This window comes from Molothrus aeneus, chromosome 14, assembly GCF_037042795.1.
Source record: "Molothrus aeneus isolate 106 chromosome 14, BPBGC_Maene_1.0, whole genome shotgun sequence".
Classification (NCBI taxonomy): Eukaryota; Metazoa; Chordata; class Aves; order Passeriformes; family Icteridae; genus Molothrus; species Molothrus aeneus.
Window position 1 is genome coordinate 14929827 of NC_089659.1, and position 25074 is coordinate 14954900.

Genomic DNA, 25074 nt, shown 5'->3' on the forward strand with positions numbered 1-25074 from the left:
CCTGTTTGGTGTTGTAGGGAGTTTTACTCTCAGCTGTAGTCAAAAGTAAAACTCAATCCCCTGTTTAATTTGACTACAAAATTAAATGAACTTTCCCACAATTAGCTTGTAAAGCCAGGTAAAGGTGTCTCTGTCATTTTTTATTTATGATTATTCTGCCCTCATGAGTCAAATCCTGCTTTAGCCATGTGTGAAAACAGACTTGTTTAGTATAACCAGAAATGTACAGTAAAAATCAGAAAAAGAAAGTTTAGAGTGGAATTGGGCGGGTGTGGTGGGTTCACCTGCAGTTGTACCTTTTCAGTAAATGTAGGTAAGGATTCACATGCCTGAATTCAGCTGGATTTAAACACTGGAACAAATTATGCATTTTTGGCTTTTTTAAAGAATATTTTCTGTGTACATTTCATAAAATACCCCTGAGCTGGAAGCAACCCACAAGGATTTCTATGAACATTCTGCTCATCTTAGGTCTTTCATATGGAGTTAAATGACAAATAAGGATGGTAGTTAAATTAAATCCAAGTTTTTGTTTAGCTGATTCAAAAATAAGAGTTGTTCAGAAGGAATTCAGGAGTTGGTGCCTTGTGCTACACAGCTGTGAATAAAGGAATATTGAAAAGTCCAAGCTTATTTTAAGATCTTTACATAGAAAAATCTCAAATTTTGATATCATAGTTTATTTTAAAAAATAAATGAGATGCAAAATACTTAGCACTAATTACAGTTGCTGGAGTGCAGGGCTTGTGTGTGCAAACCAACATCCTGTTTTTGCAGGAAAAATCTCCAAGTTCCCACTCCTTCCTGTGGTTCTCTTCCTCGACAAGAGCTGTTAAATAATATCTAAATAGCTGTTGGATATTACACAAGATCTGCTCTAGGATTTTTGCTATTTTTAATAATTTATTATTTAATTTCTCTGCTGCATCATTCCAATCATTCCTCTAGATGGTGCCAGACACCCAAGAGTTGGGAGCGACATTATCCCATAGGAAGGCGATGGAGGACGAGCCAGGACGCCGCTCGCCTTTGTTTCTAAATTCTATCTTGCAGCAGTTCATCTTGTTGATAAATTACTTGTTCTGGTGATGTAAATATGATGGTTTTTTCCTTTTCAGAATCCTAAATTCCATTCCGCTAAATTCCAGCTGCCTGGAGCAGTGTCATCCCTTGCTCCGCGGACTGATCCATATCTCACATTCCTTATGGCAGCCATTAGCTGCTGTGAGCTGTGATCAGTGTGTGCAGCCCTGCTGCGACTGGGGGGACTGAATCTGCCTGCTTTGCAAAGCAGTGAAATTTCTGACTATTATCTAAACGTTTCTCCTTATCTCTATTTCACACAGAAATGCCAAATCCAGCTGTGGATGGAACACCCCGGAAAAGGGGTGGCTCTGTGTCCCTGTGTGCTCTGAGCTCTGCCAGCAGAAGGACTGGGGGAATGATATCAGTGTCAGGTCCATCCTCAGCTTCTCTGAATTCCAACTTTGTACCTCAGAGTGCCTGAAACCCCCAAGTTTTATAGCAGCAAATTTACTACTGGGTGTAAGTGACCAAGCAGGTAGGTTTTGTTATTGCTGGTGTCACTACTGCGCCCTGCACAATCCCTGTCTAAGGGCCTGATTCTGACATGTGTCCCCTGGTTGGGATCAAGCCCCCTGTTCCCAACCTTTTCCAGCTTCTCCTGCTGTACCCTGACTGCTACCAGTCCAGGGGTCCCCTGCAGAAGGATCTCGCCCCAAAGACACCACTGATATCACTGCTGGGCTAATTCAGCAACTTTAAGTCATGCTAAATATTTGTAAATAATCCTTTGATGGTTTGTTTGTGATTTTTTTTAGGTTTTTAGGGCCAAATCCTGCATTTTTGGCTTCTCCCAGAAGCCTGGGCACAAAGCATCTGACTGCAACTGGGAATTCATCACCTCTCTCCCTGGACATGCAAATTTTGCTGGAGCTCCCTCAGCTAAGTAAACAATTTTATTAAAATTACATCTCTCTGTATCCCATTCCCTTTTCCATAAAGTTTTGAGGATTTTTATATTTTAATTATATTTTTCATTCTACAAAAAATATTAGAAATTTTGGGAAGGAGTGCAATAGGTTTTTTTACAGCACTGCCTTTATTGAAATAAAAGGTTATTAAATTAGGTTAATTTTGAAAAAATAAAAAAATATTAAAAAGGTTAATTTTGATTAATTTTTTAAATTTATTGATATCCCTAACAAGCTGACATTGTAAATAAGCTCATTAATACCCTTTGAATACAGTCTTATAAAATTAATTCTCAATTACTGGATGAGGTGATAGATTAGAAAACTGTCCTGTGTAAGTTTGCTCACAGGAGTGTGAGTTGAGAATGAACTTTCTAAGTCACTAATCATGGAATCCAAGGATGGGATTTTGGAGCATTTCTCAAAGTGCTGTCCCATACAGGAATTCTCTTCCCATTACCTTTATTTATTGATTATAAAGCCTCTTCCTCTAAAGATCTTAAATTTGGGATGACGTCTCCCTCTTATCCCTCATAAGGAAAAGCTTTAACATGGAAGCTTCCATAAATTCCTCTGCAGTAAAGTGACCCCATTTCATTTCATTCTTGCACTTCCATCATTTAATGGACATTCACATTCTCCTGTAGCTGTCCAGCTTTGTATCTCTGGGAAAAGTCTTTCCCCTGATGTCCTCAGGAGTTCAGATCTCAGAATCCCTTTTTATTTTGGGCCTTAAATTATTAGGGCTTGAGACATAACCTGCTACAATATGTTTTGTGTGTCATCTTGATTTGGAGAGGCCTCATGTTCTTGGAAGGTCTTTTATACTGTTTTTTTTTTAATCAAAGGACTAATTTAATTTAATTTAATTTCCAGTGAGGTGGTTTTCAACACCTGCAAGTTCTTGCCCTGTTGACTGTTCCCTTTCATTTCTCTTACACCAATAAAAGTCTGTTAAGAGTTTATGAAGTCCCCAAGTTCTGTGTGGTTGAGTTTCTGCTGGAAAACCACCATAGATGGAAGGTGAAGCTATGAATGCACATGGACAGAACTGTGCCATCATCCTTATTTCCCTGAGGTTTTCTTTGTTATCCCTGGATTATAATGGCATAAGTGTGGAATATGCTGTAGAGGTGGAAAAAAGCTTCTCCTGTTTGTTCTCCACTTTGTCCTTGAAGCCTAAAGGATCTGCCATTTCCTGTTGAGGATCCTCCTCTCTCCATGTGTTTCCTGATGTCTCTGGACACCATTCTCCCTCCTCCTGTGCAGCCAGCACATCTCAGTCTCTTCATTTTTTCCTCGCTTTGCTCCTTCCTCCTGCTTGCTGCCTGCTGCTGTTACCTTGTTACAGGTAACACCTTTCAGACCTTGACTTTCTTCCAAACCCATCTTCCCATCTTGACTTTGCTGCTGCCTGTGGACTCTTCCAGCCCTCTGTGCCCTTGTATTTGGGGGTTTTGTCCTTGCTGACTCCAGGATGCCTCTGGAATGGCTGAGGAACATTCCCATGGGAGACACAGTGCATCCTGAAATGAGACATGGAAAAATCCCATTGAGAGTGATGCTGTCCTCTTGGTGCAGGTTTCAAGCAGATATTGGAGAAATGCTGGGAGCTGAGACCCGAGGGAGGGATTTAGGGAGACCAGGGGCTCATGAGATGCATCAAGACTCTTGAAAATGTTGTTTTGTCTTTCTTGAACATGTGGAAAACAAACCAGGCTGCAGCACTCCCTGCCTGTCAGAAGAAAGCAGCAGGACAAAATCTGTTGTTGGAATTTCCCTCCAGCAGCACTTCCATCCCTCCCAGCCAAGGGCAGTTGGGGTGAGCCATGGCCATGCTTGGGGGGACTCATCCCAGGGGATGTGGGTGTCCCAGAGCTGCTTTGTTCCCTGCAGCCCCACCCACCCCCTCAGCTAAAAATGACATTTTTCACCAACTGCTAAAGTCTCCTGCTCCTGCTTTAATGTTAATTTTGGGAGTTTTCAACTGGACTCTGAGCTACCTCATTCAGGAATCCACGTGGCAGCCCCGAGGTCCAGCCCCATCTGGGTGACAGAGTTTGTTTCCTTTGGCAATACGGATTTAACAACCAGGCTTCCAGCCCTGGGAATCATTTCCCTCAAATAGCTGCAAAATAAATGATGGGACATTTTCCAGTGCAGTGCTGCAACCACCCAAAACACCACTGTAGAATTCAGAGAGGCCAGGCAAGAGTGAGTGCATTAAGCAAGGCTTAGGGGGATTATGGAATTAAATTGGGAGCCCCTTCCACCCTTCCCGCAGTCAAAGACATTCAGAAATAAATATTAGAAAAGGGTGTTAAAACAATGGCTTTGGCTAAAACCTCTGCAAGCAAAGAGCCTTGTTGTGGAGGCTGTTGCTGAGCTGTGGACTGGTGTGTCCAGGCTGTGTTCCAGAGGGTTTCCATCAGGGAGCCGGGGTGATCTCAGGAACACCCAACGGCCGTGGCTGGAGTGGCTCTGCTGCCCGAATTCCCTCTGCAGAGGAGAAGTGCCCCAGCCCCTCGCACAGCACAGGACTTTGCTTCCTCTCCTCTGGACCCTGCTGCTGCCTTTGGCATTCCTTATCCTCTGCCTGCAATTCCCAGCTCTGTCCTTTCCCAGCATCAGGAGCATCCTGCTCCTTTCAGGCAGAGTTTGTGCAATGACAGCTTTGCTTTAATCTGGGCTGGATTTAGCCAGATGCTGCAATCCTGGGAAGGCTTACACAGGGCTCAGGTCTGCCATGGGAATGTAGCCTTGATTTGATAATCTGGGAATGGTTTATTTAAAATTAAAAACCTAGAAAACCTTTGAAACAGCTTTTTTTTTTTGAGCTCCTTTTGGCCTTGCAGCAGAACAGGCACCCTAGCTCTCGGTCACATACAGGGCCTGGCACCCATGAAATAGGTTTTAGGCTAATGATGCACACTCTGCCTGCTTTAATTAAATTAATTAGAGCCCAAAAAAGGCACTTTCCATTAAAAGTCTTTAGCATCATAATAACACAATGAATTTAAATATTTAATATAGAAATACATAAAATTAAATATTAATTTCCAATACACTTACAGACTCCATTTGACCAAATAACCCCACAAATATTCCCTTACCAGAGAATCCCATTTCTTTACATCTCTATTAACATAATTACAGACCTTTGCATTTAAAATCTTTATTTTAGTGCTGTTCTCTTTGTAATAAAATTAATCCATGAGACACCTGTGCAGCAAGAAATAGGATTTACAGAGATTTTAAGCTTTTGGGGGCAAACACGGTTTATTCTTGTCCATGTCAAGGCCTGGGGTAGATGAGCACAGTGACACCAGAGGTAGCTGAGTGTATTAATTAGTGCTAATTAATAAAGCTACCGGGTTCTTTGACCTTCAGCTCACTGCACGGGAGGGAGGAGGAAGGATAAGGAACGGGCAGAGGAAAATCCTTTTGGTCGGAGTTTTTCCGTGCCTGCCTCTCCTCTCTGACTCCCCCAGGTCCTTGTCCCCCTGTGCCTTAACAGGGAGTGGTGACAGCTCATCCTGCAGGCTGGAATTCCAGGGAATCCTGCAGCCCCCTGGGAAGCTGCTGCCCGGGAAGGGGCTGGGGATGCTGACTGCTTGTGACAAGTCTTGCCTGGGAGAAAACCAACACGGCAGCGGTTGGAAACCTGAATGATGTCACTATGGCAACAAAATAACTCACCTTAAAATAAAATGTGCATTGGAAGCAACCTCATGTGCTCAGGGAATACAGGGAGGAAGGTCCTATTTTTTATATGTATATATTTTTATGTTTATGTATTTTTTAATATTTTTTCAGCTTCCTGAATTCTTGCTCTGTTACCAGATGCTGATGCAGATGTAAGAAATATTTTAATTTCTCTCAGCAATGAAATGAAACAGAACATGACCAGACCTCCAGAACAAGGAAAAATGTGTTTGCTGGAGGGCAGAAAAACCCTGGAGCTGCTGATAACTACAAGTCATTCTGATGTATGTGAGATCCAGACTATCAATATCTGCAGCTCACAGCAGGGATTTGGGACTAATTATTGCTAATATTTTTCATTGACATAGTCCATCCCTTTCCAACAATCCCAAATTCCATTTCCATATGTCTGTTCCATATTCCTGTTCTTTTCAGACAGGTTTGTTTTCCCCTTGTTTCTGCATTAAATAACAGCAACAGGTGGAAATTCAGAGATTTCTCTGGAAATTCCAAACTCTCCCTGGCTCTTTTTATCCGATGAGCATCTCAGCCAGGTTGGAGCTGTGCTGATTCAGCCACAGTGCTGCTGGCGAGGTGTTCCCAAGTTTTTTCATAATCCTGGATGCTTTTTAGACTGGAGTGGGTGACTTTGACCACCTCTGTGTGAGGGAGGCTGGGATGGGCAGTGCAGAGGTGGAGCGAGGCCATGAGCTGTGCCGAGCTGCAGCAGCCCTGACAGCTCCTCAGGGATCCAGCCCTGGTAGCAAAGAGGAGTTGTCCTGTCAGGCTTTTCTCCTGCTTGCTAAAGGCCAAGAGCATTTATGGGATGAAGCATAAGGCCATGGAAAGCCCAGCACCCCTGATCTGGTCCTGCAGCGACCCTTGACTAATCCAGGGTAAAAATAGAAACACAAATTGTCTGGTGTTTCACTGGGCAGCAGAAATCCGGCAACGCTTGAGTTTGAATCATCCAGATGATGCTATGCAAGAGGGGGCTGTTGCTCTGGAAATCCCACTGATCCCCAGAGACTGATCCCCAGGGAAATCCCACTGATCCCCAGGGGCTGGGCTCATGGTCCAGGTGGAGAGATGCTCCCAGTGCTCCAGCAGGAAGGGCAGGGCTGGAGCTGGTGCTGTTTTAAGCCGAGCAGAGGCAGCTTGCATTGGCACTGTGCTTGCCCAGCTTGTGTGTGCTGGGGACAGAGCATCTGCCTGGGAATGGGCAGAGAAGTGCCAAAGGCTCCACAGCCACAGGCTTTCCCATGGTTTTTGCAAAGTTCAGCCCATTTGTAAAAACTGTGGAAAGCCCAGCACATCGCAGAAGGAATCGTCAGCAACCACAGCTGCATGAGCAGCTCTGGACTTCCAGTTCTTGCAGTGCAAAAATAAATACATTTATAGAATAACTGTATTTTATATAATATAATACTTATATAATGTATAATTCTCTATTATAATTATATAATATCATAATTTTCCTCTCTATATCCCATTTTTTGAGAGCTTTGCACCCAGTTTAATGACAGTGAAAATAATTTACTTCCAACTGCTTGTTTTATAGGAAACCAGGAAAAGTGGATTAAAAGGAATGAGCTTATGGAGCATGAAATAATACTCCTAAACAACTATGAGGAGGGAAGAGGAGTTTCTGCTCTGACCCTAGGTGAGTTCAAGGGGGTACTTTGGATACTTGGGTGCCAAATAATGCTAACAATTGAGACTGTCACATTTTGACGTCATCAGCACAGCATCCAGACACTGCCTCTCTCCTTCCCATCGGTATTTCCTTGCAATCCCACATTCTCTGCAGCCTCTGCTCATTGGGAGAGCAGGGAATAGCTGCTGCGGCTCCCTGCTCCCGGCAGCGCGGGAGGGATGAGCCGAGATTGAAATCGTTTCCTACCACTGATGTCAGGACGACTCCAACACCGGCTCCGGCTCCATCCACATCACTCCTGCACCCCATCTCTGCAAGGAAAAGTAATCACTTGTCTTACCTCCGGGTTTAATTAGTCCCTGCTCCAGGGCTAATTAGGAGCGCGGTCCGCGCGGAGGTCGGGGCCGGAGCCCTCTCTCCCTCTGCCGCTCCCGTTCCCGCTCCTGCCGCCACTCCCGCTCCCATTCCCGCTCCTGCTCCCGCTCTGTGCCATCTGCCATTGCCATGACACTGGCTTTGCTTTTCACGGCTGGCTGGGCGCGCTGGATGCGCGGGGTAATGGGGCTATTTTTCCCCCCTTGGTCTTTGGAAAGGAAATAATAATAAACCCAGGAATGGCTGGAACTGCTGCACACTGCCCTTTTCCTTCCCACTTTTGAAGCTTTTTAGCATTCCAGTTTTCCAGCAATTGGGAGGAAAATTGCCCTGAAAGAAAGAAAGAAACAAAAATCTTTGTTATTTTTTAAACACCCCCCCCCACCCCCCGCGCCACACAGGCAGCTGCAGAGAATTTCTCTTCCAAAGGGATGATGTAATGGGCTTTGTCAGCCAATGCTGGAATGAATAAAACCCGAGACCCGAAATCCATCCAGGCTTTTGATGAAACTCCTGAGGTTCCTGGAGCAAGTGGTCGCCAAAATAGGCTGGAACTGCTGGTTTTGTCATGCAGCTCTTGAGAGAAGCGAGATGGAGAGTCAAGGGCTCCAACCAGGGAATAACCAAAACCACCAGGTTTTGTCCCTGCTGAGAAAAAGGGGACCTTGTGGGGCATCTGGGGACACTCAGTGAAGGGGTGATGTCCTGGTGCCAGGACATCAATTCAAGCTTCAACACAGAATCACTTCTGATCTGAACATGGCACCTACAACCACATTTTATAGAGAGATATAGATGTGTATTTAATATTATGTATATTATATATAATTCAATAGTATTGCCCAGAGCAGCTGTGGATGCCCCTTCCCTGGAAGTGCCCAAGACCAGGTTGGATGGGGCTTGGAGCAACCTGGCATAGTGGAAGGTGTCCCTGTCCATGGCAGGGGGTGGGACTTGATGGGTTTATGGTCCCTTCCTACCCAAAGCAGTTGGGGATTCTGTGATTTATATAAAACATAAATATATAAACTATACACAAGTATCACCAATTCCTGCTGGATCAATGGGCACATTGTTGCTCTCCCAGGGATGTCCTGGGCTGCTGAAGCCAGGAGATCTCTCCTCTCTCTCTGTGACTGATCCCAAGTCTCTGTCTGGCTTTCTTTGGGGCCCTTTTAGGCACTGAAAGAGGCTCTGGGGTCTCCCAGAGCTTTTTCCAGCGCACCCCCAGCTCTCCCAGCCTGTCCTCATAGGACACACTGCACTGTTCCTGTCACCCCAAATTCCTGCAGTGAAGAGGCTGCAGGGCAGGCAGGAAGAGCTCCCAGCATTCCAGAAGGTTCCAGCTCTTGCAGAAACATCACACTTCCAGGTGATGGAGGAGAATCATGGATACATTTTGCCTTGGCTGCTCTCTGGTCCCTGCTTGGGCATCCTTGCTGGGCATCCCTGCAGCAGGAGCTGGGACAGAGCTGCTGCCACCATCCCCAGCCCTGTGGAGCCACCGGCATGATGCCACATCCTCTGACACCCTGAGAGCTGTGGTACCTGCTCCTGGTCCCTGTGCCATCACCCCAGCAGCTGGATAACCCCAAATTCCCAGGGGTGACCTCTCTGTGTGTGCAGAGCAGCCGTGCAGGAACCCCCAGCCAGGACCACCACCTAGAGGCTACAGCACCAAGTGAAGCCAAGAAGATTTATAGCCAAGATGGGCCACAAAGGGGGTTGGAAATAATTCCCAAGCCCAAATGGAGCAGCACTGGAAGCTGGGAATCTGCACCCCTTCTCCATCCCAGTGGTGGCCATCACCCCACCTTCAGCACCAGCAGCACCCAACAAACCTGGGCCCTAGGGTGGCATTTGGGGAGGGAGTTTTGCCAAGAACAGGAGGATGTGGTGCCCTTTTCCTCCTGGGAAAAATCCAGCTCCAATGGAGAATATTTCCAGGAGCACAGGGGGATGTGCACAGCCCAGGTCAGTGGCACAGGGCTTGGCAGGGACACAGGTGGTACCTTGGGTACATCCACGCCATGTGTCTGTCCCACCAACAGCCACACACAGTGAACAGCAGGGAAGGTTTCCTCCTTTCGAAGTGCCCAGAATGTGGCTGGAGGGGCTCAGACCACAGGGGAAGTACAAACCTGTGTCCCCTCACCCCCAGCTCCCTCCAGAGGTCCAGGGCTGGGGACAACTCCAGGTCCTCTCCCACACCCACGGGTTGCTGGTCCTGCACTGGTGACATGTCTTTGTGTCCCACAGCCCTGCTGGATCGTCTTCCAAGAATTTGTGTAATCACTTCCTAAGCCATTATGATTCCTGGGCTCCATTTGGGCAATGAGTTACATGGTTTAATTACTCATTGTGTGAAATATGCTCGTTTTACATCTGCCACTCTGTAATTTCATTTGGGGCCTCTTTGTTTGCTTTGTGTCCCCACACAAGAGCCACCGACCCCTATTCACTGTCCCTGTGCCGCTGCACCAGGGAATACAAATCCCGCATCCTTTTCCCCCCTGTCTGTCAATTCTTTGCAAGACAAAAAGGGTAATTTATTTAATTGTTGCTGATATAATGTCCTAAAAGTCTCCTTTCCCCTCCAACAGTTAATTACACTTGTTAATTATTTTAATTATTCCCAGGGTAATGTTGTAGGTATAGAATAGCATAGGAGTAAACACGGAGTGGGGAAGTCAGAGTTTACTTCAAGATCTCTGTTGATAACCAGGCTGTAACCACATGGGTAGTGAAACCACAGCAGGGAATGTTTGGCCTGGATTTGGAACTTTCTGTTGGAAGGATTTATAGGAAGAGAAGGCAGATCCTGCAGGATTGCCCTCAGATGAGGCCCAGAGAGGCAACTCCAGCCTTTCTCTCCTGGCAGAGCCAGCACAAAATGGAACCGTGACTTGGGGAAGTACTTCTGGTCAGCACCTCCCTGATGGTGGATTTATATGAATGAAGAAACCAAACCAAGCAAAATTCCAGCCTGCTGGAAAGCTGAGTCTCAGCCTGAGGCTTAGGAGCAGCCCACCTCCAACTCCAGCCCTGTTCCGAGGGGAGCGGCGGCCCCGGATCCATGAAACAGCAAAACTCGTTTGTGGTCCCACAGAGCAGCCTCTGCCAGCGCCCCTGGAGCCAGGGTGAAACCCGAGAGCTGCCGCAATCCAAACCTTCTCCATGGCTCCTTTTATCTTCCTGGGGGGAAAACAAACAGCGCAGAAGCTGGAGCTTTGTGACTGGGTTTTGCACATCTGGTTTGAGCTCCAAGAAATGCACTTCCACCCCCTCCCCGAATTGTTCATGTTAAACAAACAAAACCCCAGCGATTTTGTGAGATTTTGGCTCTGGGATAACTTTGGAGCAGCTTTTACTGAGAATCCCAGGCTTGTGCTGCACTTCATCCCCAGTGGAAGCAGCACACCTCACTCACTGGGAGGGAGGCACTTCCAAAGGGGAACAGCCGTGCCCTGGAACCCCCTTACTGGGAATGCTGTTGGGAGTGGGAGGGAGAGTGGTCTTGACCACTCTGTTTAGGTTTCAATCCAGCATTTTTCCCTGTGTAATTTATGCTTCCTCTCCCCCTTTTAAGAACGTCTGGAATTGTTTAAGATGTGTCCAATTGTATTAAGTTGCCTTTGAGAGTTTTATGGTGTCAATTGGATTCCTGCTCTTAGGAACAGAGCTTTCCAATTTGCTGGTTTTCCCTTTTCTATCACATCAGCACCAACTTCCTTTCAGTGCTTTCAGGTGTTACCTCAGCCTGAAGTTCACACTAACCCCTGGACATCACTTCCATTTGACACTGTTCCAGTGATTCCCTGGTTGGTGCTGCAGGAGGAAGGGAGTGCCATTCCTCTGGGGTCCTGTCCCACCAGCCCCTCTTCCAGCAGAGGTGGATAAATCAGGGCAGATCATGGAATCATGGAATCACAGAGTGGTTTGGGTGGGAAGGGACCTTAGAGCCCATCTTATTCCCTGCCATGGGCAGGGACACCTTGCACGAGACCAGAGTGCTCCAAGCTGGTCCAGCCTGGCCTTGGACACTTCCAGGGACGGGGCAGCCACAGCTTCTCTGAAAACAGATGAAAGGTGTGGGTGAAGGGGTTAGGAGCAGTTCTGATCCTCTCCCCATCCCCTCCTTGACTCACCCTAGCCCAATCCCAGTCACACCCCTTCCAAAGCAGGGGACAATGGCCACACGAGTCACCAGTGACATCTGTTCCCTCGTCCATGCTCACTTGTGACCACCTCCAGCTCCTCCGGGCACTGGGACAGTCTGGAAGCCACGTTGACATTGTTCTCTCAAAGGACAGAGCTCCTCGAAAGACGCCCAGCGCCAGCCCGGGGTGTTCCCAGCTCCTGGAGCCCATCCAGGGCATCAAGTTTCAGAGCGGGGGCTCCCGGCAGCTGCACGGGAAAGGAGCAGCAGCACTGAGACAGTCAGAGGGAGGAGCCATCGTTGCCATTGCCGAGATTCAATTTTCTTCCTCCTTCATCAGATTAACACCAGTGTTACTCCATTAACTGCCAGGGAGCTGCTCTTGATCTGAAAATCAGACCTAAATGTCACAGAATCCCAGACTGGTTTGGGTTGGAAGAGACCTCAAATATCCTCTGGTTCTGTCCCCTGCCATGGGCAGGGACACCTCCCACTCTCCCAGATTGATCCTAGCCCCATTCAGCCTGGCCTTGGACACTTCCAGGGATCCAGGAGCAGCCACAGCTTCTCTGGGCCCCCTGTGCCAGGGCCTCCCCACCCTCATGGGGAAGCATTTCTTCCCAATATCCAAACTAAATCTATCCTCCTTCATCTTAAAGCCCTTTCCCTTTGTCCTGTCCCTCCATCCCTTGTTCACAGGCCCTTTCCAGCTCTCCTAGAGCCTCTTCAGGCACTGGAAGGGGACTCTAAGCTCTCCCCAGAGTTTTTGTTCCCCAGGTGAACACCCTCAGCTCTCCCAGCCTGGCTCCAGAGCAGAGGGGTTTTCTTTTTTTTTTTTTTTTTTTTTGTGTGTACAGTCCCTTCACTTAAAGGAGCACAGGTAAATGTGGGATGAACCTGCAAAACCCTTCCTTTTATGTGCTTGGAGGGGTTGTTTGATTTTATTTTCCCCATTTCCCCCTGTTTTTTGACATCCCAAGGACCTCACTGTGTTTGCCATTCTCTTGCTTGCTGAGGCAGCAGTTCCTTTTCCCTCTGTGCTGTTCCAGCACGTTGCTGATGGTGGAGACCAGGATGAAGTCTGGAGGTGCCTCCTGTGATTTCCTGTCCCTCCCAGGACAGTGACCAGTGTTTTCAAAGTGGTTTTCAGTGGGTTTATTGTTCTGAGCAAACAAAAGCAAATGCTTGCCCAGTTCTGTTGAAGATCCCGTGAGGACACTGTGTGAGGACACTCTGCTGCTCTGGGAGCCTGCACCAAAAGCTGGATCATGGAATTACAGGAACATTTAGGTTGGAAAAGCCCTCCAAGCCCATTGAGTCCAACTGTTCCCCCAGCACTGACAAGGCCACCACTGGCCAAGTCCCCAAGTGCCACATCCACAGTTAAATCCCCCCAGGGAGGTGACTCCAGCCTGTGCTGGGGTTGGAAAACCCTTTTTTCCCTAATATCCAACCTAAACCTTGTCTGGTGCACCCTGAGGCTGCCTCCTCTCACCCTGACCAGCTGCCTGCACACCTCGCCATGGCAGGGTGTTGCCAACACTGCTCAAATCTCTTCCCATGACATCACCTCAGAACCATCACTACCTTCACACTCATGAATCTCTTCACCTTTGCATCTTCAGGATCCCCAGTTGTTTTGATGAATAATGATAACCAGATCCACAGCAATCTGTTGATCTTTCCTAACCAGCATCAGACCCAGTAACACCTGGAACACAGGGAACAGCCAAGAACCCTGGGGAAGGCACTTTCTCCACAAATTCCAAATAAACCTGAAAGTTTGAAACCTCTCCTTTTCAGACAAAATAAGCCAAGCTTGGGAGCTGCCATGGAGCTGGCTTTGGATTCAGTGTCTAGACACCAGGAGAGCCGTGGAGGAGGGTTTGGCATAAACCAGACAATCCATTCAGTTGTGCAACTCTCTCAATACCCCGTGGCTCCGAAAAGTTATGAATTTGAGCAAAATGTTCTTGGGCAATTTTCTGTACTTATTTGAAAGAGGAATTTGATTAGAACAATAGTTATAGAATTAAGAACAACTCCCACCCTGGCACTCAAAAAAGAAATAACCAAAACCAAACACTCAGTTGTATGCTCTGTGTAACAACCTCTGGACTCAGATGGAGAGACACGACTTGGGATCAGAGTGACCTCATTCCAAAGGGTGTTTGTACCTTGGCAGATGGATGGATCCTGTGCTAAGGAAGTATCAACTGTACTCAGTGCCTGCTGCTTAAATCACAATGCTTGAGACACTCAGTGACTGGAGGCTGGAGCCAAAGGGAGATGGTCCCACGGCACCAGGGCTGGGAAGGGGCTCCACCTTCCTGCAGGACTGGATTCCCGTTCAAAGCCCTTTAGAGAAACCACTGGGGTAGGAAATCACACAAATCTAAAATATTTCCAATATGCATTCTCTCCCTTGACCAGGCCCATTGGGATTTCTCACTGACTGCTGGCTAAACTCATGGAATCATGGAATCCTGGAATGATTTGGGTGGGAAGGGAACTTAGAGATCATCAAATCCAACCCCTGCTATGGGCAGGGACACCTTCCCCTATCCCAGGCTGCTCCAAGCCCTGTCCATCCTGGCCTTGGACACTGCAGGGATCCAGGGGCAGCCACAGCTTCTCTGGGCGCCCTGTGCCAGGGCCTCACCAGCCCACAGGGAAGAATTCCTTCCCAGTATCCCATCTAACCCTGACTTCTGTTTGAAATCATTTCCCCTTGTCCTGTCACTATGTGCCTCTATAAAAGGTCCCTCTCCCTCCTTCTTACAGGCTCCCTTAGGCACTGGAAGGGGCTCCAAGGTCTCCAGAGCCTACTCATTTCCAGGCTGAACATCCCAGCTCTCCCAGCCTGTCTTTGTGGAATGGAAATTTGGTGAATCATTTTTAGATGTCAGTCAGGATGACATTTGAACTATTGCTGGACCATGTTCCAGCTGGGATGTTCAGTCTCCTTGGTTTTACCCACATCCCAGCACGCTTCCACCAGGCACAGGGAATCCAGTTACTGCTCCATCAGTTCTCACTGGAGGAGAGACCAGAGCATGGCCCAAACTCTCTGCTGGATTAAGGGAGTACAGTGCCAAGGAAAAGGCCCCTCAGAACTCCCTCAGCTTCACTGCTCAGGAAGCGGGAGCCCAGTTAACCCCAGGTGTTTGTACAGAACAGGGGGAGCAGCAGGAATAACAATCCCCAATGCCTCAGGCCTGGAACATGAAATCCACATTTAGACATCCTCTAGTGGCCCTGGGGGACTCATCCTGAACCCCACTGCATCCAAGACACTCCCACTGAGGTGCTCTTTGGGGTTTGGACACAAAATACTCGAGCTCTTGGAATTTCCCATTGCTGGGCGAGAGAAGGTTTCTGCATTGCAGACATTTTTCTTCTTATTAAATATATCCTGTAGATATATCCTGGATGTGAAGAGACTTTCTATAAAAGCAGGTTTTAGCAGGAGTTGATAAAGTTGCAGAAAAAAGCTGTAACAACAGAACTGGGACTTAACCCCAGGTCACTGCTCTGTCCAGTTCTGCCCCAGAATGAGGAGGCCTGGATTAATGGGAAGTCACAGAACTGAGGCAGAGGGGGCTTCACCCCCAGCCAAAAGCCCAAAGCTCTCCAGTTCCATGGGCTCTCCCTCTCCCACTGCAGCTCTCCTGGAATTCGGGACCTTGCCAGCAGCACAAGCAACAAACCACAATCAGCTTTTGAGGAGTCTTTTTTATTAAGATAAATCCAGCAAAATTCCTAACAGTGGGTACATACAACCAACCTGCCCTTTTTGAAAAGAAATGTTTGTATTTCATTTAAAAACAGGATTACACTTTTATTTATTTATTTTTCTTTTTTTTTTTCAAAACTGACAAAATAAAATTACATTTGGGAAACAACAGATTTCCAGCTCTTAGGTTTTTTCATGAAAATAGCTCACCTTCTTTATAAAAGCAACCCACAGAACCACTGGAATGTTTCACACGGTTATTTGTTTTGAGACCTCCCCACTTTAAGAAACCATACAACACATACAAGGGAAAAATTAAAATCTGAAGTCTGTAAGCATGACTTACACAAAAAGGGACACACTGACAGAAGTCAAAAGCTACCACCACTTATTCTTTCCATGTACCATACAAACTATTACAATCACAAAATTTAAAAACAATGACTTTTTTTTTGTTGTTTTGTTTTGTTTGTTAGGGATTTAATTCCCAAGTAACCGAGATGAAGATGTTCCATAATTAAATTCATGCTAAAAAAACCTGCATTTATAAAATAGTTGATAAAAATATTCCTCTCTGTTAACAATACAGCATGGAGGTACGGATACCAAATGATGGAGATATAGGGCAGGGTTAACATTACTCGGACTTGGCTTCCTTATCATCAGATGCTTCAGCAGCTGGTGCCTAGAAAAGGGGTTGGGAAGAATAGAAATATTATTGGTAATGCTAATTGGACAAAAAGAGACCAGTTTGTTAACACAGGCATGGACAAGGCTTGGTGTGGACAGACAAGAATGCACAGAAAATATCAATATTAACAATGGGCTGGTAATTCTTAAAATAAAAACACAGGAGTATTAATTAGTGAGATAATTTTGGAGTAAGTGCCTGCAGAGAGGCAGAGGTTTGGAATGTATTTTAATTAGGATCAATGATATATTAGAAGTTCAAGCCCCCATCATGGGGCAGTGGAAGAATTACACATCAACCACAATCCTGCTCTGTTTGAACTTTGAGGAATCATTTTTCACCTTTCTCTATCAAAATGTGCTTTTACTTTCCAAGTCAAACCTGCAAAGCCCTCTCAAAGCCCCTCTGAAGCTCATCAGCCATGTAGTGCTCTAACCAAGCAGCTCCTGATCTTGTTTTAGAGATGAAAGAATAAAGGACCCTTGGCTGGATGGTGACACTCAACCCATGAAGAGACACCACTGTCAGTGACAGAACACAAGGGCAAAGAGAGCCCTGAGCAAACACTGCTTCACTACCAGCAAGGACCCTGCTGGGACAATCCCTCAGCGGCTGATGGAGCCTGCAGCTGGACCCAGCAAAAGGCAGCTGAGGTAAGGAGCTGCCACAGCCAGGACCTGTGAGAAGAGGCTGCAGATAAGAGGCAAGAGCAAGTCTACTTTGCAAATCTCTTGTTGAATTGTTCTGAGCCAAATAATTGTTTTAAAGAATTGTGTAGAACTCAAAACCAGATTTCTGGCCCAGCACCAACCCGTGCTGAGCAGCAGAGGAGCCCAGCAGTGCAGAGGGGATGTGCAGAGTCAGCTCAGGGCTGGAGGGTGGTGATGTCCCTGGGCTCCACTGTTCCCCAAATCCTGGGCACTGCTGAGCCAGCCCTGAGAGGGAGCAGGGCCAGCAGACAGCAGCTGTGGAAGGGCTCCAGCACAGGGCAGCAAGGAGCTGGAAGGAGCAGTCCATTCCTGCAGGCTCTCCCTGGCAGCTGCCCTGGGCAGGTACCACAGCTGCTCTGTGCTCACAGTGTGGCAGTGACCCCCCACCCTCTGGAGCCCGGCAGAGCTCCTGCAGCTGTGCTTCCAGCACATCCGGCTCTGTTCCCAGCTTTAGTGGAGCTAAAGTACCTCATTAGTTTTGGTATCTCCATTTTCAGAGTGGTTTTCTTCTTTAGCATCCTCTTGTTTAGTTTCCTCTTTGCCTTTGGCTCCTTTCTTCCCTTTTGTTGCTGCCTTTTTCTCCTCCTTTTTATCATTTGCTGCTTTTTCTTTCTGTTAGGAAAGCAGACAGTAATATATTAAATTCTGATTTCCACCTTGTACATCAGCATGTTCTCAACTCTCTGCAGAACCTCCTTCCACCCCCAAACTTCCTATTGACCAAGGTGAGATTGAAGTTTCACAGGAGAAATGTTTTCCTTCTGTCTGTCCTGAATGTGCTACAGGGAAGTGCAGAATATAAAAGCAGCCATGGCTGGGGTTAAATGAATTCTCATTTTAAACAGGCATTCAATTAAATTAGCTAAAAAATGTTGGACTAGCCTGTACTTCTGCCCTGCTGCTGAAATGCAGCCTCAGAAGAAAACCAACATGTGCAAACACCAGAATACTTCAGATGTGCTGTTAATGCCTATTTAGAAAACTGTAACAAAGCTGTAGGCAAAGGACTTTCCCCCTTCCCTGCCAGAAATATTCCTTGTGATAATAAACTATTTCCATGGCAGAAAAACTGGGGACTCAGCAGCATCACTTTGCTAACCACAAGAGAGTTGCATTTATTATTTAAGTGCAGTTTCTTATATGTGGATCAGGCTAAATCAAAACAAAACCCAAAACCTGATGCTTCTGTAGTAATAGCTTTCCATAGGCAAGGTCAGATCCTGACCCAAATACCTGACCCTCATTAGTTTCACTTCCAAAGATGTGCCTCTTGCTGCCAATAAGTAACAGCACTGGCTCAGCCCCTTGCTTGATTAACCTACTTCCCACAGAGGAACAGAAACCTGCAAGATCTGCTCACAGCTGAATGAGGATAAATGGAAATTACTGCATACACATTTATCTACTCAGGAGATTTGTCTCAGTGACTACAAGTTACTAAAAGGTTACAAAAAGTTTATTTTCTTATTTCAATCCCTCTGTTATTAATGCACACAGTTAATTCACTTTAAAAATGAGCCAATAAGGGCAAACTCAAGAGTGTTAAGGGGTAAAGTCAGATTCTTCAATTAAAAATTCACCAAATTAACAGCAAATCCTCCAATAATGCAGAAAATTTAAGGTGGGGTCAGTACATTCAGTGAGTGAGGGTTTCTTTCTTCTCTAACCTTTCACTCCCCAGTCTGAGGGATTTCTGAAAACTCTCCTACAGTGTGATGTCAGGAGTCCCTGTCTTGGGAATACCCAATATCCTGGTGCTGTTTGGCAGTGAGAATCACAATTGTACTATGGCACTGCTTATCTGTTCCCTTATCCCACCAAAAAACCCCACAACAAAATATTAACAGAGCTAAAACCAATTCTCTGTGCTGGAAAAGTGGAGGAGATCCCAGGGAAATGGACTTCCATGGCTGAAGTGACTGGAGAGGAAGGGTCCCACAGGACATAACAGGTCCTCAGCTACAGCATTGTGTTCATTTTCCTCAATAATTTTGCTCTAGAGATGGCAACAACAGCTCAAAATTCACGTCCTGCATTTTAGAAGTGACAAAACTCCTTTGCCAGCTCCATGTTTTTCAAAATGGCAAAGTTTACTGGGTGAAATCTATTGTGACACATGGAAACCATTCCAAGATCCTGCAGGCTGACAAGGAAAGCTCTTGGAGCAGACACAAATTAAAAATGCCTCCACAATTCTTACTCCATCACCCTTTGCACAGGTGTTGATGCAGTCTGGGGAGCTCTGGAGAGCCAAAACCACAGCTCAGGTGTCCTGGCTTCAAACAGCACCTCAGGAGCAAGAGGACCAACACTTCAAAAGTCTGTCTGGGGGCAATTCCCAAGGCACAGCTCCCAGGGGATCCCTGCATGATCCCAAAGGGAGACCACAGCACCCAGCTGTGCACTGGGGGCCCAAAGAAAGCTTTTTCAGTCCCCTAGAGACCTTAACTCCTGCACCCCATTCCTCCAACTTTTCACATTCTGTTAAGGCAGCTTTAGTGTTTAAACCCTGCAATGTTTCCATGAAAATAAATAAGGAAACTTGGGAAAAACCCCAAATACAAGAACGTGGATCATTCAGTGCTGCCCTGTGTGCCACCAGCAGCTGGCTGTGCTCTGCCTGGGGCACCAGCCACTAGAGGGAAGTGCAACCCAGAGTGTCCAGTGCTGCACCCAGCCAGGAACGTGGTCTAGGATGCAGCTGCAGCCAAGATGGAACGGGAAAAGCTCACTCTGCACAGCACTGAGATTACAGAGCTGAGCCCACAATGACATGTGGGGCTCTCTCTCTTTCCCACAGAATCTCTGCTGCTCCATACAGAGGATGTGGAAGAAAGCAGTTCCCTCAGCTGGAGGTCTGCTGGGCCATAGGCAATTGCAAATTCCTTTTCAAAGCAAAAGGAAAAAGCTCCTGGTTCCCAGCTCATCATCTCCCTCTGTAACCAAAGTGTCTCTTCCCCCTGTGCTTTGCCCCTCTCATTATCCCAAACCACAAGGAAAATGTGGTTTTAACCTGATGGGATCAGGTTAAAAACAGTCACTGAAGTTTTGTTGCTGGAGTGTTCATGTTGATTGTTTTTTGATTTTTTTTTTTTTATTTTTAGCTGCAAAATCCTAAATGTTTACAGAAAAATCTAACAAAAAGGCACTGCAAACTGATGGCTGGGAAGGCTGGTAAGAAGGGGATGGAAAGAGATCCCTCATGGATTGCAGAACTGCCCCCTTTGAAATTTCAAACTGTTGCTCCAAACTAAAAAAGAGCTTTAAATAGTTTATTTTTAAATTATACTGTCAGACATACCAATGTTTTTGACATTTCCCAAAATATCCAGCTGAAGAGGTCTCTAGAACTCTGAGTGCTTAAAATGTGATAAACTGATAACTGCAGAGAGGGCCTCAGAATGGAAATGTAGTAAGAAACTGTAATTAAAAGCACAATTTTCAATGCCTCCTCTAATTGAGTCTCTGATCTCTACTCCAGGCATCATTTTCCCTACAATGCATTATATGAAACTTCAGAATGGCCTTGTAAAGCAGCAGCAAAGCCTCACCACAAGGGATTTAAAATCTGCTCAGTTTACCACATTCCTTCAGTAGAAATTGGATAAAATTATGTCTTTCTCATTCTTTTAGCTCACATAATTCCATCTTAAAACTTTCAAGATAATTATGAATAAGCAAAGTGGTTAATTGTGGGGGGTTTATCCCTGTAAATACCTCAAGAAGGAAAATATCACTTCAGTTCGGGACCCTTACCTTAGGTGCTGCCTTTTTGGGCTTTGGCTCCGGTTTGGGTGGAGCAGGTTTCTGCAAAAAACACAAGAAACAAGTCAGGTGAATACCAGAAATAAATACTTATTTTTATGAGCATTATCTTGGTAGCTTTTGAAAATTATTTGTTAGCCCTGCAAAAAATCAATGGGCAAATTACCAGGCTAAGGAGAGAGCAGGTGATTTACAGAGCCATGAGCATTTGTATGGAGAAGTCCTACAGGGAACAAATCCATCCTGAAATCAATATTCCTTAACTCTGGATACTTGTGTCCAGATGGAATGTGCACTAACACAGACCTTGTATCTCATGTGAGAAGCCTGGGATGTGGGGATGTTCAGGGAACAGAAACATGGAATGGGAATTTTAAATATTGCAATACTCTAAGTGTGCCTTTTCCAATTCTGGGGGAAAAACCCCAATTGTTTATTTTTAACTGTCCCCATCCCAAGTGATAAAATATTAAAAGATAACTACAGATACTCACAGCAGATAGTCTGGCTGACCTTCTCTTTGGCTGCATAAGGAAAGATATGTCAGTAAAATTCAGAGAGCACATAAAGCACAGCTTTCTCCTAACTGCCACCCAAAATAACATGGCATCATGAAGCCCCACAGAAATCCTAGGATTTATGAAATTATGGGCATTATGATGACTCCCCATCTCTGGGAGTGTCCAAGGCCAGGCTGGATGGGGCTTGGAGCACCCTGGGATGGTGGAAGGTGTCCCTGTCCGTGGCAGGGGGCAGAACCAGAGGATATTCGAGGTCTCTTCCAACCCAAACTATGCTGTGATTCCATGATCCCTGTACACACAGCTCAGGGTATTCTATGATTTCCCAGAAGTGCACCTTTGCCACCACTTTACTCTGCTGACGTGGTAAGGGATGAACGTTCTGTACTTGCAGGAGTTGTGACGCTAAAAGGGACATGTCCCCATTGGAACCTGTCCCTGACCTCAGCCCAGGGGAGCTGCTGGACCCTCCGCACCACCTCGGGGGGTCACCTGCCACCTCAGAGGACAGTGATGGCCCCGAGCACCCCAAAACCAGGCACAGGCCACCCCCAGGGGCTGAACCCCTCATGAGCTGCGTGGGCTTCCTCATTTCTGCAGAACCCCACGGGAATTCGTGGAGTGGGGACCACACACAACTCCTACCTCCTCCTTTGCCTCGCCTTCAGCTGGAGCCTGTAAAGAAAGCGAGACACTGAGATGAGAAGGCAGCACTGTCCCCTGTGACTCCACCTGAGCCTGGAGGGGAGCCGGGGGGGCTCACAGGGCCCCCCAACACCACCCGCAGCAATGGCGGCCTCCCCCCATCCCCGCCGCCTCACGGACTACAACTCCCACAATGCCCCGCGGCCGCCGCCGCTACGTCATCACATCGAGTTCGAAAAGTTCCCGCCAATTTCCCCTCGCACAACAAGGTCGCCGCGGGCCCCGCAAGGACAATGAGGGACAACCGGGAACGTGGCGATCGCGCCCGCTCGAAGCGTTTCCACTGGATCCGGGCCCCCGCCGGCCCCGTCCGGGGCCGTGAGGCGCCTGGACCGGGTCGAAACCCCTCGGGCGAGCTCCTCGGTGATTGAGGGGCGACCGCATCTCCGCCCCGCCCCCCCAGCCCGCGCTGTGAGGGGAGAGGGGGGCGCCCCATATTCCCGCTGCCCCAAAGTTCCCGACTACGGCGATAAATCCCTTTTCCCCGCTTTCCTTGAAGGCCAGTTTCAAATTCTGCGCCGCCTAATGGCCCCAAATTACCATTGCACAACCATCTGGTATGACAAGAAGTGGGAGGCAAAAAAAAAAAAAAGGAGAACAAAGGCAAACGCAGGAGAAAGAGGCGACGTTTAAAGGCGAATCCAGCCGGGAATGGCGCGATGGGGATTAAAACGCTGGCGGAGGTGGGTGGGGGGGCCTGGGGGGGTCGTGGCGCAGGTTTTGGGGGGGTTTTGCTGCCCCGCGTTCTCCACAGGGGCAGCACAGCACTATGGCTGTTTGTAATCCAGCATGGAGACACTGCTGCTCCAGCCTTCTCCTCCTTCCCAAACAAAACAGCCCGAAAGTGAACTCGCCGCGCTGCCCTGCCCGCCCCGAGCCCTCTCCCTCCGCTCCCCGCTCCGCTCTAGGACATACACCAAAAATTAAAAATGCAAAAAAAGAGAAACCAACCAAAAAACCCAAAAAACTCCACACACACACGCGCGCGCGCGCTAAATTTTTTTTTTTACAGCTAAATTTCCGCGATTGCCGCTTTAATCTCTCCCCCTTCGCTCCCCATCTGCCTTCCCTCGTTTTTGAATTATTTTTTTTTCGTACTTACCTTTCTTTTGGGCATAGTTGCACCTTAATAGTTGATTGCAAAACCTAATAGAGATAAGATATCGAAAAATAAATGGAAGCGGCGAAAAACTGTTCCGACCGTCCTGCAAAAAAAAAAAAAAAAAAAGAAAAAATAGATAGGAAAAAAACCCCAAAAATAAAAAGGAAGATGTTTAAGGGACCAAGAGTTAATTGCGGCAGAAACTGAACAAAAAAAAAAAAATCCCCCCCTCTTTATTGCAAACAGTAAAATACACCAACACGCAACCAAACTGCATGAATGGGGAGCGCGAGATGGGCCCGGCCGCTGACTGACGGCCGCAACGACCAATGGGAGCGCGGGGAGCGGCGCGGGGGCGGGGCGTGGGTGGGGCCGTCGTAGCGCGAGCGCCGCGCGCTTTCCGCGTGTGCGCGGCCCGGAGCGCGGCCCCGGCGCCGCCGCCTCCGCCCGCCCGCCGCGGGGCCCCGCGCCGCCCGCCGCCCCCGGGGCCCTGCCGGCCGCCCCACAAACTTCCCCCAAAGTTCCCGCAGACCGCAGGACCACAACATGGCCGCCTCGGCCCCGCGGCCTGCGAGAGCCGCCTCCCGGCCCTGCGGTACCTGTTGGAAAGGGCCGTGGCCCGCCCGTGGCCTCGGCCCGCGGAGGGAGGGGGCTGCGGCCTTTGTCCGGCCCGGCCCCGAGCGGGGTGAGCGGGCGGTTTAAGCCCCCCGGGATTGTCCGAGCACTTCGGGCTCTGGCCGGCCTCTTGGGGTATTGCACCTCGGCTGACGCTTGGTGAGGTTGGCCCCGGAGCGGGGCCTGCGAGCCTGAGGTTGTTCACAAGGTGAAGTCTCAGATTTCGGCGTGGATTAAGGAAAATCAGCTCTCGTGTCCATCATAGCTGCAATGTCTGGCAGTGCCTCCACCACCTATTTTGTGTATTTCCAAAGGGAAAGCACAAGGTGTATTAATACCACCTTCAGGACTTAGCACTTTGCACTAAGACTTGAAGCAGCAGCTGCTGCTCTGATGTGTCACAATTCCTGCCCAAAGCCAGGATAACCCTTTCTAAAACCTACATTAAACTCGATTCTGCCATCTTCCTAGAAAGCCACTTCCAGCACCCAACTGGCTTTAATCCCCCAAAGTTTTCCCCAGCATCTAACCTGTACTTTGGTTGTAAATTTCAGCTTCTTTGTGCCATGCCCAGCAGATCCAAAGAACGATTACTGAGCATCAAATTCCAATAACATTTTACAGACTGTGCCATTTCACATAATATTATCATTTTCTCCCTAAAACTTTATTTTTATAGACTAAACAAATTGTTGTAGGCCCCATGATCTCATAGGCCATATTTTCTAAACCTTTTGTCATTCTTAGGCTCCTCTGGACTCCACATTCCTGCCCAGGTCTGCATCCAGTAATCAGGTTAATTAGGTAACAGATCTGAGCGTGGCATTTGCAGAGTCAGCAGCAGCATCACCATGTTGGTTCAGACTCCTCCTGATCCCCTGTAATCCCCGGATCCCTTTCAGAGCTGCTCCCTGAACAGCTGTTCCCCCGTTCTTGACAAATTCATGGTGACTTTTTGATTTGTCACTTTTTACGTCACCTCCCTCTCCAAGGGCCGGGATGTCAATAGTTTATTATCTTCCTGCACTTTGCAGTTAAGCTGAGCAATTTTCCGTCCACGGAGCCACCCCTCTCCCCCTTCTTCCAGTCAATGTTGATCCATCAATGCCATGATTATTTTGTTAAAACACACCAATTATTTAAGGATGGCTCTGTCTGGCCTCCTGAATCATGGGAAATGCATTTTCCAGCCTCAGTGTAAACATGTAACCACATGCAATCACACCTCCTCCGAGTTCTCCTGCGTTAATCAAGATTTTAAATAGTGTTCCAGTAGTTTTGTCCATTTTCTGAATTAAACAGGCCTGAAACACATTTCAAGAGCTCTTGGTCTCTGAGC

At 47.4% G+C, this 25074-nt stretch overlaps 1 protein-coding gene and 2 long non-coding RNA genes across 4 annotated transcripts; 1 reads left to right on the forward strand and 2 right to left on the reverse strand.

Moving 5' to 3' along the window:
* The first annotated feature begins 1000 nt into the window (after positions 1-1000).
* On the forward strand, positions 1001-17689 carry LOC136562442 (uncharacterized). Its single transcript, XR_010784518.1, has 6 exons — positions 1001-1090; positions 1347-1561; positions 1842-1969; positions 5811-5983; positions 7261-7362; positions 16779-17689. It is a non-coding gene; the product is annotated as an uncharacterized lncRNA (long non-coding RNA).
* On the reverse strand, positions 2186-8103 carry LOC136562443 (uncharacterized). Its single transcript, XR_010784519.1, has 2 exons — positions 7697-8103; positions 2186-3729 (listed from the first exon to the last, which is right to left on the reverse strand). It is a non-coding gene; the product is annotated as an uncharacterized lncRNA (long non-coding RNA).
* HMGN5 (high mobility group nucleosome binding domain 5) lies at positions 15606-23410 on the reverse strand. Of its 2 annotated transcripts, none has more exons than XM_066559272.1 (7): positions 23381-23410; positions 23121-23164; positions 21959-21988; positions 21287-21316; positions 20784-20834; positions 17496-17639; positions 15606-16311 (listed from the first exon to the last, which is right to left on the reverse strand). In XM_066559272.1, exons 2-7 carry the CDS (start codon positions 23133-23135, stop codon positions 16264-16266), a joined length of 318 nt encoding a protein of 105 aa, XP_066415369.1. In that variant the 5' UTR covers positions 23136-23164; positions 23381-23410; the 3' UTR covers positions 15606-16263. The 2 variants fall into 2 exon arrangements, with proteins under 2 accessions (XP_066415369.1, XP_066415368.1); XM_066559271.1 differs by having other exon boundaries at positions 23121-23223; positions 23381-23398.
* Positions 23411-25074: the final 1664 nt, after the last annotated feature.

Excerpts from the sequence above, each read along its gene's own strand:
- HMGN5 (XM_066559272.1), bottom strand. Across the intron at positions 21,317-21,958 it reads AAGGCGAGGCAAAGGAGGAG|CCAAAGAGAAGGTCAGCCAG; the intron begins GTAGGAGTTGTG and ends TTCCTTATGCAG. Across the intron at positions 16,312-17,495 it reads GAGATACCAAAACTAATGAG|GCACCAGCTGCTGAAGCATC; the intron begins GTACTTTAGCTC and ends CCCCTTTTCTAG.